General features: G+C 33.1%; 2 protein-coding genes across 3 annotated transcripts; both read right to left on the bottom strand.

Moving 5' to 3' along the window:
- Positions 1–4,147: 4,147 nt before the first annotated feature.
- Positions 4,148–5,318, bottom strand: LOC105138859 (CASP-like protein 1C2). The gene is made up of 3 exons (XM_011045071.1): positions 4,975–5,318; positions 4,758–4,860; positions 4,148–4,640 (listed from the first exon to the last, which is right to left on the bottom strand). Exons 1-3 carry the CDS (start codon positions 5,127–5,129, stop codon positions 4,407–4,409), a joined length of 492 nt encoding a protein of 163 aa, XP_011043373.1. The 5' UTR covers positions 5,130–5,318; the 3' UTR covers positions 4,148–4,406.
- A 2,975-nt stretch (positions 5,319–8,293) lies between these two features.
- On the bottom strand, positions 8,294–11,427 carry LOC105138858 (multiple C2 and transmembrane domain-containing protein 1-like). 2 transcript variants are annotated; one of them, XM_011045069.1, is made up of 2 exons: positions 11,394–11,427; positions 8,294–10,811 (listed from the first exon to the last, which is right to left on the bottom strand). In XM_011045069.1, exon 2 carries the CDS (start codon positions 10,635–10,637, stop codon positions 8,319–8,321), a length of 2,319 nt encoding a protein of 772 aa, XP_011043371.1. In that variant the 5' UTR covers positions 10,638–10,811; positions 11,394–11,427; the 3' UTR covers positions 8,294–8,318. The 2 variants fall into 2 exon arrangements, with proteins under 2 accessions (XP_011043371.1, XP_011043370.1); XM_011045068.1 differs by having other exon boundaries at positions 8,294–10,646; positions 10,740–11,419.
- Between the last annotated feature and the right edge of the window lie 2,016 nt (positions 11,428–13,443).

The following is a 13,443-nucleotide window of genomic DNA, read 5'->3' as shown; positions in this document are numbered from 1 at the left end:
GGAAAATATATGCTCAATCTTAGAGTTTTTAGAAATTTAATTTTAATTTAAAAATTTATTTTGTTTATTTTTTAATTATAGATTTAAAAAAAAAAAACTCGCAAGGAAACAATGAAAGAGAGAGAATATTATTAATCAACCAAGCTTTTACTATTTTAAAAAAAAATCTTTGTATTAATAAGTTTTTTTTATCGAAAGAAATTTAATGGAGATAGTTTTCTCCTTCAAAAAAACTAATATTAGGGTTTTGTTATTCAATTAATTTTTATTTTTCAGAGTGATTTCGTGGATGTTGAGTAGTTTTTTGAGGAATAAATTATGTTTTTTAAGGTATTCAAAATAAAAACAAGCTAAAATTTAGATTTTTTAAAGGTAGAAACATGATCCTAGTTCCTAATCACCAAAGGTCACCAGAAAAAAAACTAGTTAGTGGCAAGTTGCCACCACTTCATGCGATTTATCGCTCACCTTAAAAAAAAAGGAAAATACAAGGGCGGCCCTTTACGAGGAAATAATAAAAAACCTAGGTGAAGGCCTAGGCTTCTAGGCCTATGTACACTTATGTTTTTTTATTGCAATCTGGTGAGTGGGTCTAACCCATTAACACTTGACGTCTTTGTTTATATTTTTTTTTTCTGTCAATTTTTTCTATTTAAATACTGATTTGTGCTTGCTCTCTTGTTTCTAAAAGAAAATCGACTCAATCTTTTTAGACAGTGATTGATTTTTTAAAATTGTATTTTAGTTACATGACACTTTTAAGATGTTAGTTTGATTTGGATTAAGTTTTTTTATATATATATTTTACATGAATTAGCTGTATTTGTATGAATTTTATATTAAAAAAAATCATTTGTCATTAACTTTAAAATAAAATTATCACAAATTTTTCTTCAAGCTAAAAAACAAGCTGATAATGCTCACACTTTCTTCTTTGTGTTTTTCATTGAAAAACAATTTTTGATTTGAAGTTAGTTAGTGTTTCACTAAAGATAAGACCAAAGCTCTTATATTGTAGTTGTCAGGTTTTTAAACGAATTTTACAAAAAAGTTTAGATTATTGAATTATTAAATTAGGTTACGTGTGATCAATTTGGATCTATTATTTATATAAACAATATCATTTTATTTTTTTATTTTTTTATAATAACATAGTTAGATTTTACTTGATTAACTAAGTTATTAAAATGCTAATTTAGTTATTCAATTTTAATCAAATTAATATCTTAGTCAATTCAATTAAAAATCTAGTCTATAAGAGATTCTAAGTTTTGAGTTTCTCAAATCAACCCAATAAGTCTCACCATATTAATAACTACTAGATAATTAATCTGCATTAAATTGCAAGTTAAATAAATTTTTTAAATTTAAAATAATATTTAAATATTGCTAATATTTTTTTAAAAAATAAAAAATATTAATCATTAATTCAAAATCTGATACATCCATTTAATAAAATAGATTAAAAATTATATATACTAACAAATGTAAGAAAAAAAAGATCTCAACACTAATATTTAAATTGGGGGTACAAGGGCTTTTAACTTCAAAATTTATTTTTTAGCTAATTTTTTACCCAAAAAATCTTTAATTAACACTTTTAGAATCTAAAAACACGAAGTTATCAATCCAAAAAACTCTGAAATTAGTTCAAAAATATAAATCAAATCAAGGAATAAAAATTTTTTTTATCCCCGATTTATTTTTTCAAATAAGATTAAAGTTTTAAAAGATCTCAATTGGATTTTCTTTGTCGAATAAAATTTGTTGATGAAATGTGACTACTAATTATTTTAAAATTTTTAAAAGATCTCAATTGAATAACTCTCCCCTTTGTTGTAATTAAGCAACTTTCTCTTTACTCTTCTAAATTAAGACATTAAAACATGAATAAAATGAAGTTTTAAACTAAATTGTATAATTTTCAAACTAAAAGAATAAAAAATTAATTTGGTCAAAATCTTAAGCCAAAAAAGGCATTGACACCAATTTTTTGTTTTAAGGGTTGCCATCTCATCAAACTTTTAATTTTGATCCTTTAATTTTTAAATTTTTACAAACAAAAAACTGTTTTTTGTAAAATTAAAAACCAATTTAGTGGTGTGAAGTATTTTATTTAGATTACAATTGCCTGAAAGAAAGTAACACAAGCCAAATAATCAGGCTAAATCATTAATCAACATAATATAAAAAAATAAAATTAAAAAGAAAAAACATAATGGCCAAGCTAAAAAAAGTAATAAATGACCAAAAAAGAAAAATATTTTCTTCTTAAATAAAGGACTACACTTTCCATTTTGGTCCTCTTAATTTTAATTATTCACAAAAAATCAAATAAAAAATTTCTTTACAAAATCAAGAACCAACTCAATGTTAGGATTTTTTTTTTAGATTACAAAAATTCAAAAGTAAGAAGCACAAAATAAATCATCAAACTCAATTATCAATCAGTGTAATATGGAAGGATCAAATTGAAAAAATAATAATTTGATGACCAAAGTGAAAAAAAAAGAAAAAAAACACTTTCACAATGATTCACTTATGTCTTTTAATTTTTCTTTTCTTTTCTTATTGTCCTTTCGCTGTAAAGGATTAGCTTGCTTGATAGTTAATAAGTTATATTTCATTTTTTATTTTTCTATTTCAAATTTTAGAATCATAATTTTAGAAAATTTATTAAATGTATGATGTGGAGGAATGCATTTTATAAATTATCTAGGGACCAAAAAAAAAAAAACAATTCCCTAAAAAAGTATGCAACTTTCCGTTAAAAAAAAAAAAAAAACCACAGACAGACAAGCCCCTCTTGCAGCGGAACAGCCTTCTAAGTGTTTAATAAAATATGTTGCCGTCTAGCCTGTCTTTATAAATAGAAGATTAACATTGAGGTTATTGTTATACTATAACTAGTTCCCTGGTTGCTGGTTAGCGCTTTCGGTGGCGCCAGTGGCAGTGAAAGCAGGGAGCGTGGAAGAGATATGCGAAACTGCGTTTACTGTGAAAACTTGTCGAGGCGGCAGAAGAAATGTAACTCATTTTTATACATCAATGGATGAGGACGGAGAATACGGATGAATAACCCTCAGTGAATATAAGAAGTTCCTTGAAAAGAAAGGTTTCGCTTGAATCACAAAACGTAAGTTCTTTGGAGCCCTGGACACGGACGGGAATGGCTCTTGATTTCAGTGAATTCCTCACCGTCTACTTCTACTTCTACGCAGCTTAAATAGTGATTTTTTGTGACTAGCGTGGAGCCTTTCTTGTAGGAGTCTGCTTCTCTTTCTGTCACAGCTTCTGTGGTTCATCGGGCAATGATACCTATGGCCTTTTATTGTGCTAGAAATATTTCTGATCATCAGAACGATGTTTTTGTTTGACAACCACGCCTTGCTGAAAATGACATGGCCGGAAGAAAGCTCTAGAGATCACAAGGTAACGTCTAATATTTACTCTTGAGCTATATAATATTCACTTATATTCTTCAAATAATTAATTTGTGAATCTACAATGGGAATATTCAAGTCCTAACCACGCTTGTATCACTCTCATTTATCAGGGACGTTTTAGAACGAGGGGTGTGGATAAGGTACGTAATTGCTTTAATGGAAATGATGAATACAGTTCATGCCTTCTTCAAGGAAACTGGAAAGGACGTTTTTGATTCTGTCGAGGAAACATGCACCGAAATGTAATGAAAATTACATCACAAAGCCTGCTGCAGCCACGCAGTATTAATTAAGGACTCCAGCTCCAATAATGAAAACCCCAAGAGCACCATAGCCCGTCGAATGAAGTTTATAGGATCTGTTGTCGCTGGCTTTCCTTTTCCTTTGTAGGCCTAGTGATTTCCATGGTTCCTCATGCAGTCATACTTAGTGGCTTCTCTTTGCCAGGCCTGTTAACTCTTAAATGTTCTGAGGTGGTTGCCTCAAGGAGAAAGCCATATGAAGATTCTCCAGAAAATCCTTAAGGACTCCAGCTCCAATAATGAAAACCCCAAGAGAACCATAGCCCGTCGAATAAAGTTTATAATATCTGTTGTTGCTTGCTTTCCTTTTCCTTTGCGGCCCAGTGATTTCCACGGTTCCTCATGCAGTCATGTTTAGTGGCTTCTCTTTGCTAGGCCTGTTAACTCTTTAAATGTTCTGAGGTGGTTGCCTCAAACAGCAAGCCATATGAAGATTCCCAAGAAAATCCTTTCTAAGGGTTCCTACTGTCATATCTACAAGACAATAACTAAAGCAAGCATGCTACACCGATATGTTAAATGATCATCAGTCGGGGAAGAAGTGCATATATTCTTTAACAGGTTAAGCAGTCCTTGAGAAACAGAGAAGGCATATAAGCTAACCAAATTGTATAGATGAAATTACAGTATCTTTAGTCTTTACTCAAAGGAAGCTTATCTAAGGTATTGCAACAAAAATAGGACTGAGGACAACATAGAGAGAACAGAGAAGAAGCACAGAGTAAATTATTGCTGCTGCAAAACCAGCAATAAGAGCTATAGTCACATTGTCGCAGAAATCAGGAACCTGTCCACAAATTGGTAGCCAACCAGCATGAGTGTTCCCTTTCTTGCCCACTTGAGCTATTGCCACCGCAGCAGAAATGCTTGATGTGAGTAGCACTGTTGTGACCTATATGACAAGCAAGTTCCCATTACAATTCATAAATTCATATTTCATGATCACAGAAGCACATGCCGCTAAAAGGGGAAGAAGAAGAAGAAGAAGAAGATCTGCATCATTAATTACCATATCTAGGATTACAATCAAGCGCCAAAACAGGCCTTTGAACGAGAGAAGGATAGATATAACGGTGTATCCACCTGCAATTGCCTCTCCAATCACCAAGTACCTAAATGCCAGCATTTGGGACCAGTAAAACCACAAGGCAGGCATAAAAATGTACTCAAAATAGGATGATAATAATGCAGGGGTCAGGGCAGAAAGTTGGGGAAACTACACTTACTTGAATGCTGGTGTGTTGCTATATTTTGCAGTGAATGTTAAGTTCAAGACTTGGGCAGATTCATGGCTGGTGACCATGAAGACAATTGCAACCACAGTAGCAGCCAAGGCAAGGAGCCTGAGGGTGTTGGTGAAAATCTTTTTACTCTTAGCCATGGAGGTTAAGCTCTTGTTGGATGACTAAAGTTAGGATGAAGAGGCAAACGCTGTGGCTATGGAAGTTCTTATATGCAGAAACATTTGGACACAAGAGCCTGGGATAGTCCAGGTGGGTGAAGCTAGCAAGGAGGTGTGATGCTAGACAGAGAGAGAAAGAGGGCTGTGATCTCGTCTCCTCCAATGGTATCTTTCTGGAAACAAGGGTTGGTCACCGGTCAATGCATGGAGTTATTATTATATTTTATTTTAGAATAATTCCATTATTAAAAATTTTACTTTTATTTTCTTTATATAAAATAAAATATATTATTTTATTTTTGTATTTTAAAAGTGTTTTAAAAAAATTAATTATTTTATTTTATTTTAAATTAATATTTTTTGATATTATCATATTTTTTTGATATACTTATATTAAAAATAATTTTTTAAAAATAAAAAATTTATTTTAATATATTTTAAAATTTAAAAAACAACCACTGCATTCTTAAATATTTCTAAGTGTAGTAGTAGCTTTTTAAACTATTTTTTTTTTTGTAGATATATGAAAATAATATTTGTTTAAAAAATTAATTTTGATATTAGTATATTATAAAGATTTGAAAATACATAAAAAATTAATTTAAATCAAAAAATTAATTTTTAAAATAAAAAATAAAAATAAAATTGTGAAAATATCAAGCTCATCATTTGGCAGCATCGGCTCAAATTATCAAATGAGCAGATGAACCACCAAAACCAATCCCGACGGAGTTTTACCGCTACTGTCCACAAGGACATTTTATGGCTGAGTAGATAGGTGGTGGAGGCACAGATTCCAACCTCATCATTGTACCCGGAAAAGGGATTATGGGTTCTAGATTAATAGGTATTTTTTTCAAACTTTTGATTTTTTCTTATATTTTAAATTAATATACTTTTTTAGTGTTTTTTATTAGTTTAAACTTTAATTAATTGATATTAAAAATATAAAAATTATATTATTTTAATATATTTTTTAATAAATAAAAACACCAAGCATTCCTAAACACAACCTAAAATTTATATTAAAATAGTGCTCACACAACTAGGTTTTATCAAATTAATTTTATTTTACCAGATTAACATCTTATCTATTTTAACTAAAAATTTAACTCAAAATAAATAATAAATCCCAAATTTTCTAAGTGCGGTAGTTTTACTCCATCGATCCCCAAATTTTCCAAGTTTGTGCAGCTACATTGAAGCCTCTGTGTTTGCCAATCCTGCGTCATCATAGTGCAAATTCTATTCTACTCTATTTTGTTTTTTTTTCTTATTATTATTTCATAGTTTTTTCGCCTTTTATTTTGAGTTTGAGTTTTTTTTTTTTTGCATGTTCATTATGTTTTAATAAATAAATTGTAGACAAACTAACCTTAAATACAATGCCTAGTTTTTAAACCCAATTTAGGTTCATCCGGCAATTTAAGTGAGTTAATACAGGTCAGTTAATTTCTTTTATTTTATAAAAATAATAAAATTTATACTATTTTTAAAAAATAAAAAAATCGATCATATTTTTTCTAGGCCAATTGCTCAATCAATCCAGTTTTTTTTTTATTAATCATACAATATTATTTTTTATTTAAAAATAATCTAATTTAGTTTTTATATTATCTAAATTATGGGTTAAATCGCAGGTTAATTTTTCAAACATTGACTGTGGGGTCATGATAGTTAAAAAAAACTTTCGGCAATAACCGGTGTCGTTTAATGACATGCTAAACGACAACACTCCCCATGTTATTTCTTCTCATTTATGTGTGTTTGTTTTAGAGGTGGAGGTTGTGATTTAGATGTGGAATTCATAAAAAAAAAAAAACTATAAAAAGTAAAAAACATTAACTTTTATAGTTGAGTTTTATACATAATTAGGTTATACCCAACCATAAAACTTGGTGCGTCACGGCTCAATCTATTGGCTCAACTCAGAAGTGCTTTTAACCTTAATGAAGCAAATGATAATATTTGGTTAGGAAAGCCCTGTTGTAATCCTTTTTGTCTACGACCACTTCGTTTTGGATCTGCGCCACTCAGTTGGGTGATGCTCCCTCCAGCTTGAGCCAATCTTTTCTGAAGTGCTTAAGAATGGGTGCCGCCATCCCGGTGTTTTTTTTTTTTTTTCAAATCCATCTTTTTTTCTGGAATGTGGGAGCTATATATAACTGTGTACATTCTTGCCATTTATCTCAACTGTCAAAGTTGGCATTTCTGTATAGTTGTGGGTCTATGCTGATTTAAATGATAGATTTCAAGTTTCTCTGAGGATTTTTATCATCAGATGCAGCGATTTTGTGCAAGTTTCTTTCATTCTGGATGTAACTTCTCGAGTTATTCAAGGCATGAAGAAATATCTGTTATTTATCAATGGCTACTGTCTTTGGAATTTAGCCATTAGCTTGTCTTGGATTATGGATGTTCAGTCACAAGTAGTGCAACTGAAATTCAACAAAATAACATGGGTAACAAGCTTTTTTCCCTTTTTTTTTCATGTTTTTTTGGCTGTGGCAATGGTCAACTTGTCAAATAGTGTCCTTTATTTTTCATCTGCTAGTGCTAATCCAGCAACGTTGGAGGACTGCTTGGCGTTACTCTTCATTGCTGGAGCGGATAATGTTTTGTTATTCTTCAAGTTCCATCTCTAAACTATGTATCTACTAAATTTCAGTACATTGCATAATCCAACGAAGAATTCTATTTTAAGAAAAATATATTGGAAGTATTAGAAGTTACTTTCTTATCATTAAACAACGTTTCACTGTAAGAACTTCACCTGTTGCTCCTGGCAAAAACTTCATCACAGTTCCGACTGGCTTGTCATGGTGAACAGTCTTGCACAATTGAGATTTTTTGTGGTAGCTTCTTTATCAGTTTTTCAAGCTGCTGCTTCCCAATGATTTTTATTGGTGTTGAACATAGAGACCAGAATGAATATTTGTCAACAAGAAAAATACGAAGGAAGAACAGTGTGAGGTGGAAGTGCCGATGGATAAAGGAAGCGTATCAACCCCTGAATTAAGACTTTCAAAACCCATTGTCAATAAGCAGAGGTTAATGCCCTCTGCTTCATGCAACAATGCAGCACCTGAGCTTGTTAACGACATTATGAAACGTTAGAAGGAAAAAAAACAAAAAACCTGGCCGCAGCACATCATAAAAATGTTTTCCTTACAACATGCTATCAGTTTTAGCAGGCAGTCTCCTGAGGAAATTTTGAGGAATGGAAGGAATGCCAGCACGAAGTCTTGGAGGCCTCATTGCATAAGTCCCTATAACAAGAACCAAGTACTTGAACTGAACTTTATGAACCAACAAACAAGCAATCAGACAGAATACCAAAAACATTGCAGTAGCTCGAGAATCCCTCCAGCTTACAAGAGCTTGAATCCTCTCCAATTGAGTTGCCAAATCTCCTATAATTATCATCAACCTCCCTGAAATTCCTCTCAATCTATCATACCTTGTCTTTAGTGCTTCACCTTGCTTGGAAGATGGAAACGAATCAAATTCCTCGTCAAGTACATCAGGTTTTGCAGTTTCAGCATGAGATAATTTGGTATCCATATGTGGAGGATGCCTTGGCCTCTTTGGAAAGTACCAAACTCCAAGCACGAAAGGAGCTAGAAAGAATGCAGTCAATATTAGTTTTGGGCACATAACCATGGCAACGAACAATGAGTAAATCAGGACTGTGATTGCTGAATTGATCTTCCAATGGCGTATTTGATCAAACTGCCTCCAAAGAACAACGATACCACTCAAACATGTCATGACTCTCTCACAATTTGCATTTGCTCTTCTCAAGCTCCATCTATTTACACCTGTATCAAGCATGTACTCCATAACCTCCCTCCTTAGGGGTGGGTCGGCACGACCAAGCCTTAAAGAGAGAATATAAGTAGCTTGGTGTCTTAAACTATCTAGCTGATAGACTGATAATGGTTGAAGGTAGTGCATCATAGGAAGCAAAGGTTGTGAGTAAGTATGAAACAAGTTGATCCAATTGTTGCAACTAAATTTCACAGCCAAATGAAGCTCTCCCATTTTCTTCAATCCATTAGGTTGCAAGACTAAAAGCGGGTAGGAATGTGTATAAATCCTACCAGTTTCGAGAGTAGACAACCGAATCCTTACTTTGCCAAGTCGTGGATCACTCGTCCCATCGTTCTTGTCCCCTGCCTGTAAATGACAGTTATCAAAAACTCCAATGGTAACAACTGTATATGGATCATAAACATCCCAGTAGTATTGCTCATTCCACTTCGGGGCATAACTGTCTACTATAGTACTTGTCCTAACCCACTTCCGCCCGTATTTCGCTACACAATAGGCATCGGTAGTTCCACGACCATCCCTGGACTTCGTTGGTATCAACCCTTCAGCTTTTAGGATACCTAGCTCCAAGACCCCAATTTTCTCTGGCCATAACTTGGGAGATGTCGCCCTCAAATCACTGCTGTAGTAAGTTGGTTCATCAAAAACATGATATAAACCATCTAAAAAGATCCTCAAATGAAGTCTACTAGCAAACTTCACTTCTGTCTTCTCCTCACCCTCCGCAACATACTTCTCAAGATTAATCCACTGAGCACCAATAGCTTGAGGCATCAACCTCTTCTCCACTTGGTGCAAAGGAATCACAGACCTCCCTAAACATACTTCCTTATTAGCTCCCATCTTGTCCTCCACACTTAAAATTAAATGATCATCAAATGGCTCTGCTGCAACAAACATCACTTCCTCATTCCAAGTAGGATTCGGATTCTTGTCCTTTGATACTGTAGTCCTCGAAACCAAGTTCCCAAGAACAGCCTTGATGTAAGCTTCTGGTTTCCTGTTCTTTTCTGAAGGTGCCAAATCCTGTGCTGCAATCACTTGAACTCTTAAATACCAAAGCACAGGGGAGAGGTATACATTAGAACGAATGTTTGTCACGCTTTTTCCGCTAACAGCAGCTGCATCAGAATGCCAAGCAACAGAAAACGCGTTGTCAGCTTGATTCCCTATCCAAGCAGCTAACATCAACTCTCCTGCAACCTTAACCCCATTGCGATCCTCCAATTTATACCACTGTGGTGCCAATGGACTATTTGGTGGAAACCGCGTAGGAGTATCGCCCAAATCAAAGGAAAGACACCCAATAATCTCGTTAATCGCAGATTCTTTATCTCTTACCAAGATCTCCAATCTCCCACCCTGAAGGCGATCTCTTGTGAAAGCATAGACTTCATTCCATTCCGGGTTTGAGGTCTGCTCAAAGCACCTAGTTATTCCCTTGTAGTTTCCAATCTTCAGCTCGACAAAAGGGTCACAAGTGCCAGTCATGTTGTTCACTGGCAAGCCATTGGCTCTCACAATTCTGACATAAAGAAACTGTCTTTGTTCAACTAGAGTAAGCTTGTCACTGCCTATGACTGTCCTTCCACCGATATCAGGTGATGTCACCTTAAGGGTGTAGTCCTCATTTGGTTTCTCTTTTGGAGGCATTTGCTCAAACTACAAGATATAACAGAAGGTGGAAAAAATCAGTCACTGCTTAGTGTTGAATCTTTATTTCCTGTTAAGACATTTTGTTGTAGGAGCAGAGACCTTTCAAAGGAAAATTAATGTCCAAGTATATAAAAATACCAGGCCTCTGTGAAAGTTTTGAATGCCTGAAATCTGTGATCATAAGAGAAGAAAATACTGTCAGATTTGATAGTGTTGGTTACACAAAAGAACCAGGCAATCTATACATGTATTCTAGTAAAACAGTACAAGATATTATAATTCGATATAAATATGACGAAACCTAATTTGTATAGCCAGGACAGAATTGCATAACATCCCGATGCCTATCAAACACAGTGATTGCACACTTTGGCCCCTCGAGCTCCGGCACTTGAATATCTTATTAATGATTTATGAACAAAATCTTTAAATCATGATGATCTATATTATAGTAATATATAGCAGTATGATGTGTGGTTGCGAGCACATTGATCATTTTGTAATTTTCCAGCATATAATGATCTGATCTGCATAATTTTTTCTGTCTGTGTGAGACATTCATCCGCCTAGCATAAGTTACTTATAAGTGATGTGATGCAGAGATCATTACCCAAACATAAAGCAGAATCTCTAAGAAAGCTGAAAGGCATAAATCTTAATAGAAATTTCAGACAAAGAAACAGTTAAGAAGTCATATGACAATACTGTCTTTCTGTCATTAGCCAGGATGAACACAAAGAATAGAAAGTTTACCTTTTTCATGCACAAAAATTTCCCGCAGACCGTGCTGTAAAATTAGTGAGAAATTAGAACCCTATACAAACAATATCCAAAAGTGCTTGGAATGAGTATTAAATTTTGAAAATACAGTAGTTAATTGTTTATATATATATATATATATAAGAAAATGATGCAAGAAAATTAAAAAAAATACATTATCTTGAATGTCGTAGTTCTTTAAGGCATTCGCTAGCTCTTTTGTACCTAGGGAAAAGCATGATTGAATTCAATTTTTTGAGAACATGTTTTGTAGCAATTGTTTGAGTTTTTCAGGTCTAAATAATTAAATAGAGAGATTGTCTATGCTAAAAGAATTGGAATTAATAATTACAATTGAATATTTTGACAATAATAGCAATTGAAAATGGTAAGCTTATATTTCTTTCAGAATGATGTAACGTTCGAGTGTTGAATGTAGAATAAGCTGTGTACCAGGGGCCAATAAATGAAAGAGAACCTTGAGATTTTCCGTTTTCTTCTTGCAGGGTGGAGGGTCTTGAATATCATTCTAAAAAGGAAATTTTTTTAAAATAAAAAATTTAATGATAATACAATCAGGTTGTTTTCGAAATTCAATTTACATTGAATGCTAAAAGTTTCTTTTAAAATTGATATAATTGTTTTTTGGTAGCAAATTGGCAATCTAAGAGAATATTTAACATTGTATGGATATAATGAGTCCCAAAATTTAAGATATTTAGAAATAAAACTGATATATTATATATTTAATTAATTTTTTAGTTCAAATAATCTAATTAATATGAAAAGTGTAAATAGTTGATAGTTAATAGTAGATGATGCCTTGTAAACGAAGTTTGCTGATTCAAGATGGTGACTAATGGAGATGGATATGAAATGGGACATGCAAAAGTCCCAAGCATTGCCATTTGCATTCCCATCCATGAACAACTAGGATGGCTTGCATTTCTAGTCGTTCATGGCTGGAGTTTTTTTGAAAAACAGAAGAAGTCACTTCCCCTTTCTTCCGACACTTCAACAATGATAATCATCCGAAGGAAAATCACTTTTAGAGCTCGAGAAGTATCGGTTTACTTTCATATCTAGAAAAAAGTATTTGTTTACTCGTTTTGTTTTCTTCAATTTGTGTCATAAGAAGCCGGTGATATCTTCCACAGTAAACCAGTATATCAAAGGCTTGTTCTTCTTCCTATTCATTGCGAACCCCAATACGTAGAAGAGCGTCAAAGCTGCAAGTAGAAAAGTGAAGACATGAGATGAAATCAATTCCTCGTATCCCAAATTCATAACCAACATAATATAACATCTATAATTATTGCTTCTCAACTAAATCAAGCATTTAGTAGCAGCATTAGTGATTTCTGTGAAAAAAAAAACATGAATTAACATTATAGACTCTATAGACCATGAAGTTATACAAAAAAAAAAAGAGCAACCGAAGATCATCTACAGTTTCAGAAGATTAGAGACTGTAAAAGATCAAGTGATTGCAACTAAAATCACTGCTGAAGATAATTACGCCATGTCTTCTTCATCTCCAATTTCCTCTACTATCACTAACAATTAACAATGGCAATCTATCACTATGTCTAATGTGGTCACTGTCAAACTCAATCCCGATAATTACATTCTTTGCGAAGCATAAATGGTGCCTTAGTTGTATGGTCAAAATCTTTTTGGATGCCTTGATGGTACTATGCCCAAGCCTCCTCAAACCAGTTTTGTATCTCATCCTGACAATGGTGTTATATCTGAAACACCAAATACAAACTACTATCACTAAATGCACTAGGATAATCTTGTCCTCGGTACTTGCTTAGGTAATAAATTATACTATTTTCTATGATGTTTTGGCTTGCAGTACTGGATGAAAATTTTTCCTCAAGGTCTCGTGCAAGGAATGTGCAAATTCGGACACAATTTGTAACTGCAACAAAAGACACTGCAAATTCGTACTAGTCTTCCACCGAATATTTTGTTTTCATTAAGAAACTCATCGATCAACTAGTTATTGCAGGAGATCTATGGGTGCTTATTGTATTTA

Source organism: Populus euphratica, unplaced genomic scaffold, assembly GCF_000495115.2.
Source record: "Populus euphratica unplaced genomic scaffold, PopEup_1.0 scaffold84.1, whole genome shotgun sequence".
Taxonomy (NCBI): domain Eukaryota; kingdom Viridiplantae; phylum Streptophyta; class Magnoliopsida; order Malpighiales; family Salicaceae; genus Populus; species Populus euphratica.
The sequence above is the reverse complement of the archived record's forward strand: the minus strand, read 5'-3'. Positions and strand labels throughout refer to the sequence as shown.

What these genes read in the sequence shown, in the direction of transcription:
- LOC105138859 (XM_011045071.1), bottom strand. Translation starts at nt 5,129, where the DNA reads ATGGCTAAGAGTAAAAAGATTTTCACCAACACCCTCAGGCTCCTTGCC. An exon ending in AGCAACACACCAGCATTCAA is followed by an intron (nt 4,861 to 4,974) that starts GTAAGTGTAGTT and finishes GCTGGCATTTAG; the next exon opens with GTACTTGGTGATTGGAGAGG. An exon ending in TGATTGTAATCCTAGATATG is followed by an intron (nt 4,641 to 4,757) that starts GTAATTAATGAT and finishes CTTGTCATATAG; the next exon opens with GTCACAACAGTGCTACTCAC.
- LOC105138858 (XM_011045069.1), bottom strand. Translation starts at nt 10,637, where the DNA reads ATGCCTCCAAAAGAGAAACCAAATGAGGACTACACCCTTAAGGTGACA.